This window comes from Ischnura elegans, chromosome 3 (assembly GCF_921293095.1).
Source record: "Ischnura elegans chromosome 3, ioIscEleg1.1, whole genome shotgun sequence".
NCBI classification, from domain to species: domain Eukaryota; kingdom Metazoa; phylum Arthropoda; class Insecta; order Odonata; family Coenagrionidae; genus Ischnura; species Ischnura elegans.
Genome location: NC_060248.1, coordinates 68,894,911 through 68,899,525, shown reverse-complemented (window position 1 = coordinate 68,899,525; position 4,615 = coordinate 68,894,911). Strand labels below are relative to the sequence as shown.

At 40.8% G+C, this 4,615-nt stretch overlaps 1 protein-coding gene across 1 annotated transcript; it reads right to left on the bottom strand.

Moving 5' to 3' along the window:
- Nucleotides 1-537: 537 nt before the first annotated feature.
- On the bottom strand, nt 538-4,406 carry LOC124155200. The gene is made up of 4 exons (XM_046528918.1): nt 2,711-4,406; nt 1,970-2,143; nt 1,125-1,309; nt 538-648 (listed from the first exon to the last, which is right to left on the bottom strand). The coding sequence occupies exons 1-4, from the start codon at nt 4,404-4,406 to the stop codon at nt 538-540; spliced, it is 2,166 nt and encodes a 721-aa protein (XP_046384874.1).
- Nucleotides 4,407-4,615: the final 209 nt, after the last annotated feature.

Sequence of the window (4,615 nt, the reverse complement as noted above, 5' to 3'; positions counted from 1 at the left end):
TCAATGAAGACGATTATCCATGCTTTAAATTACGATTTTTGTTTGGGTATTGAATTATAGTGGACTGTATTAATTTAAATGCTGGTTTGTTATCAGGATTCTTTTAATGAAATTGCACTAGTAAGAAGAGCACAAGTAAACTAAATGATCTTGAAAGAATTGGGAACTGTCCCACACGTCCACCCGAGACGAATGCGCGAGGCTGACTGACCACGAGACTGACTCCCTCAGCCGGCCGGAGTGAGCGCATGGATACAAACAAAAGAAATAGTTCCTCAACATGCCGCCCACCAAAAAGGGTCTCCCTTTTTTTAAAAAATACAAACAAGTTAAAATAGTCATTAGGTGTCACAAAACTTAGGGAGAGGACATAGTTTTTGAACTGATCGTTTCAATAGACCGGTTGATGTTTTTAGGGTCACAACTCGAACAAGTCCATCACTTCCTGGATAAGTCTCCTTGATAACTCCGGTCTTCCAGTGAAGAGGTGAGGTGTTATCTTCTTTGATGAGGACCAAATCTCCCGGCTGCAAATTCTTAGATGTTTCCGTCCACTTCTGGCGTTGCTGTAATGTATGTAGATACTCTCTGGACCAGCATCTCCATACTCTCTGGACCATCTGCTGCACCCGCTGCCATCTGGTTAGCCTGTGGAGAGCTACATCACAAAGATCAGGTTCGGGTAATGAGGTTAAGGCACCTCCTGTAAGGAAATGTCCAGGAGTAAGGAAGGAAAGGTCAGATGGATCATCTGATAGTGGGCATAGTGGACGTGAATTCAAACAAGCTTCTATCTGAGTTAAAACCGTAAGCATTTCTTCAAAGGTTAAAGATGCTACGCCAACTACTCGTCTTAGATGATATTTAATTGATTTTACCCCAGCTTCCCATAATCCTCCTTGGTGTGGTGAATGTGGTGGATTGAAATGCCATTGGCATCCTTCTTGGCTCAAGAAATCAGTAATTATTCTTCCTCGCTCTTCTTCGGTAAGTAGTTTCTTAAGCTCTCGCTCAGCACCAACAAAATTTGACCCGTTGTCGCTGTAGATGTGGTTGCATTTTCCTCTTCTGGCTATAAATCTCCTTAATGCAGCAATAAATGCTGCTGTGGTCATGTCACTAACCAATTCAATATGAATAGCCTTGGTTGCAAGACAGATGAATATAGCAATGTAAGCCTTCGTCTGCACCTTGCTTCTCGAATTGCCTAGCTTGACATAGATTGGTCCAGCATAATCAACTCCAGAGCTGGAAAATGGTCGACTTGGTTGAATTCTAGATGTTGGTAAGCTGCCCATAAGCTGATGAGCTGTAGTTGATTTCAACTTAAAGCATTTTATACAGGAGTGTATCACTGCCTTGACTGCTGGCCTAATCCTTTGTATCCAAAAGGTTTCTCTAAGTGAAGCTATCATCAGCTGAGGTCCTGCGTGTAGTAGTCTCTGGTGCTCATATTCAATTAGCAATTTTGTGATATGATGCTTTGGTGGAAGTATCATTGGATGTTTAGAATTGTATGGTAATTCTGCAGCGTGCAATCTCCCTCCTACTCTCAATATGTCTTCACCATCTAGAAAAGGATGTAGCTGCTTGAGTTTACTCTTGCCATTTACGACGCTGTTTTCCCTTAATGAAGTCATATCAGATGAATATGATTCAACTTGTGCAATTCTGACAAGTTTTCTTGTTGCTGCCTTCAACTCATGCGGGGTCAGTGATGCAGAGGAATGCTGTTTTTTTCGTTGACAATTGGAAATAAATCGTAGCAGGTAGGCTGTTACCCTCTGTAATTTGGTAAAGGTTGAATAATTATGAATGAATAGACTTTCAACCTTGCATGCATTTAAACTAATGATTGCATTTCTCTCATCGGGAATACCATCAGAGCACTCTTCCTTATGTCCTTGCGGCCAATTACTTGGATCTTGTTTAAGCCAATCTGGACCCGCCCACCATAAGGAACACTCACGAAGCATTTCCGCTGATATTCCGCGGGAAATAAGATCAGCAGGATTGTCTCGAGATGGTACATGCTTCCAGTCTTGAGGATTTGTACTGCTCTGTATCTCAACCACTCGGTTGGCAACAAATGTTTTCCATTTCGTTGGACATCCAGACACCCATGCCAAGGTTACTGTTGAATCTGTCCATAGATGTACGCTGTCAATTTTATGAATTAGCGTTTTCTGCAGTTTCTTCATTAATCTTGATAGTAGCAAGGCTCCACATAGTTCCAATCTTGGGAGAGTTATTTGTTTAATGGGCGCTACCCTTGACTTTGAGCACAACAAATGCACTGTGTGTTCATTGTTTTGATTGGTAGATCGGATGTAAATACATGCCCCGTAAGCTCTCTCAGAAGCATCTGAGAATCCATGTAATTCAATCGATCTTATTTGACCTCTGGTTAGCACGAAACGATTAATCATAATGTCATTCATTGCTGGGATCTGTTTACATAGAGAAAACCATTCTTGTAATAGTTGACATGGTAATCTTTCATCCCAATTATATTTGTACTGCCACAGTTTCTGCATGAATATTTTGAAGGTTATGGTGATTGGACTCACTAATCCTAATGGATCAAATGTTGATGATATTACAGAGAGGATTTTTCTTTTCGTGCAATATGAATCCAAAACTGGCAATAGAGGTTTGTGGATTGAATTCACAATAACAAACTGATCAGATTTAGGTAGCCATTTCAAACCTAGTGTTTTCACCATCTGACTATCATCATCTGACAACGAATGGTTTAGCTCTTTTAATTGCGTTGGGATGGCTTCCAACACCTTGCTGTCATTACTACACCATTTTCTGAGTTGAAATCCTCCTAGTTCTAATAATTCTTGTAGTTCCCTTTGTAGTTTGATTGCACTTTCTGGAGTATCTGATCCAGTTAAACCGTCGTCCACGTAAAAATCTCTTGTCAAGATCTCTGCTGCTTCGGGATAGTTTTCTCGTTCTCTCATTGCTAATTCCTGCAAACATCTCACTGCCAGGAATGGCGCTGCTGCTGTGCCGTATGTTACTGTAGTGAGTTTGTACTCCCGTAGATCCTCATTTGGATCTTTCCGCCACAGGACCCTTTGTAGTCCTTGGTCTTCAGGATGCATCAGTATCTGACGATACATCTTTGATATGTCAGTTGTCAAGGCGACTGGATGAAACCTAAATCTCATGGTGATAGACCATAGATCCTGTTGAATTGTGGGTCCAACAAGTAGCATATCATTTAATGATTTACCATTGGTTGTAAGAGTAGATGCATCAAAGACGACTCGTAGTCTTGTTGTAGAGCTTACTTCCTTGAACACCGGGTGATGTGGAAGATAGTATTTGACTCCTCCTTCTTCAGTACTCAATATCATATGTCCAAGCTCTTCATATTCTTGCATGAAGTTTGTATAGTCCTTCTTCAAGGCAATATTCCTTTCCAATCTCCTTTCAATTTGGTGAAATCTCAGCAGTGCCGTCTCTCGAGAGTCTCCTAGATTTTCAATGCTGTTTTTTGTAGGTAGTCTTACAATAAAGCGGCCATTGTCATCTCGTACTGTCGGAGTTGTGAAGTGTTTTTCACAAAGCTGTTCCTCCTTAGAATGAACTGGTTGTTCCATTTCTTCGATGTCCCACCACTTACGTAGCTGTTGTTCCAGCGTGGAATCACTTCTTGCAAGCAAAGTTAGTTGTTGAGTCAGATTTACTTGGTCTGGATCTGTTTTATACTCTCCACTTAATATCCAACCCAATTTTGTATTTTGAAGAACTGGGTATGGTCCAGGTCTGGTCTTTTGCTCTGGCAACAGTAACTTACAAAACAGTTCTGCTCCAATTAGGATGTTGATTTTTTGTGGTTCATTAAATCTTGGGTCAGCTAGTTGAATATTTCTTGGCAAACCTAGATTCTTGCAAGAGATAAGTGTTGTTGGTAAATTGCCTGTAATTTCTGGAAGTACAGCACAATTCAATTTAGCAGTGAAATCAGTCGTTATTGATTTGATTTCTATGTCCACAGTGTGAGTGGTTGATGACGTGATGCTATTGAATCCTTGTAGTGGGATATGCTTTCTTTTCTTTTGTGCTCCCAAAAGTTGTGCACAATGTTCAGTAATGAAATGTGTTTGTGAGCCACTATCAAGTAAAGCTCGACAATTGACCCACCGTCCTGTCTTGTCTCTGACTTGGATGACAGCTGTGCTCAGTAATACTTGCGATATTGATTTTCTTCTCATTGTGTGATAACTCAGCTGAGGCCGTACTGAAGCACGGGTTTCTTGATCCTGACTTGTTCCTGTCTGTTCTGAATTGACTCTTGGTGACTCGACGTGGTGTGGCTTGTCTTGGTGCAACAAGGTGTGGTGATGTTGATTACATTTGAAGCATGAGCGTTTCGGTTTACACTCCATTGCATAATGATTCCCTCTTAAGCAGTTGTTGCACAATTTATGCTGCTTGATTATTCCAATTCGTCTTTGAACATTCATTGAAATAAATTCATTGCATCTGAATAAGGCATGCAATCCCTTACACACTACACATGCAGGGGTGGTGTTTACATAACTTTGCTTAAAGTTCTTGTGATTCTTGTTTTGTTTAAACCTATCCTCCGTTTCAC

Coding starts and splice junctions, on each gene's coding strand:
- LOC124155200 (XM_046528918.1), bottom strand. CDS start 4,406: ATGGAGTGTAAACCGAAACGCTCATGCTTCAAATGTAATCAACATCAC. Junction 1,310..1,969: donor AATATCAGCGGAAATGCTTC/GTGAGTGTTCCT, acceptor AATCAACTACAG/CTCATCAGCTTATGGGCAGC. Junction 649..1,124: donor AGGCTATTCATATTGAATTG/GTTAGTGACATG, acceptor AGCTCTCCACAG/GCTAACCAGATGGCAGCGGG.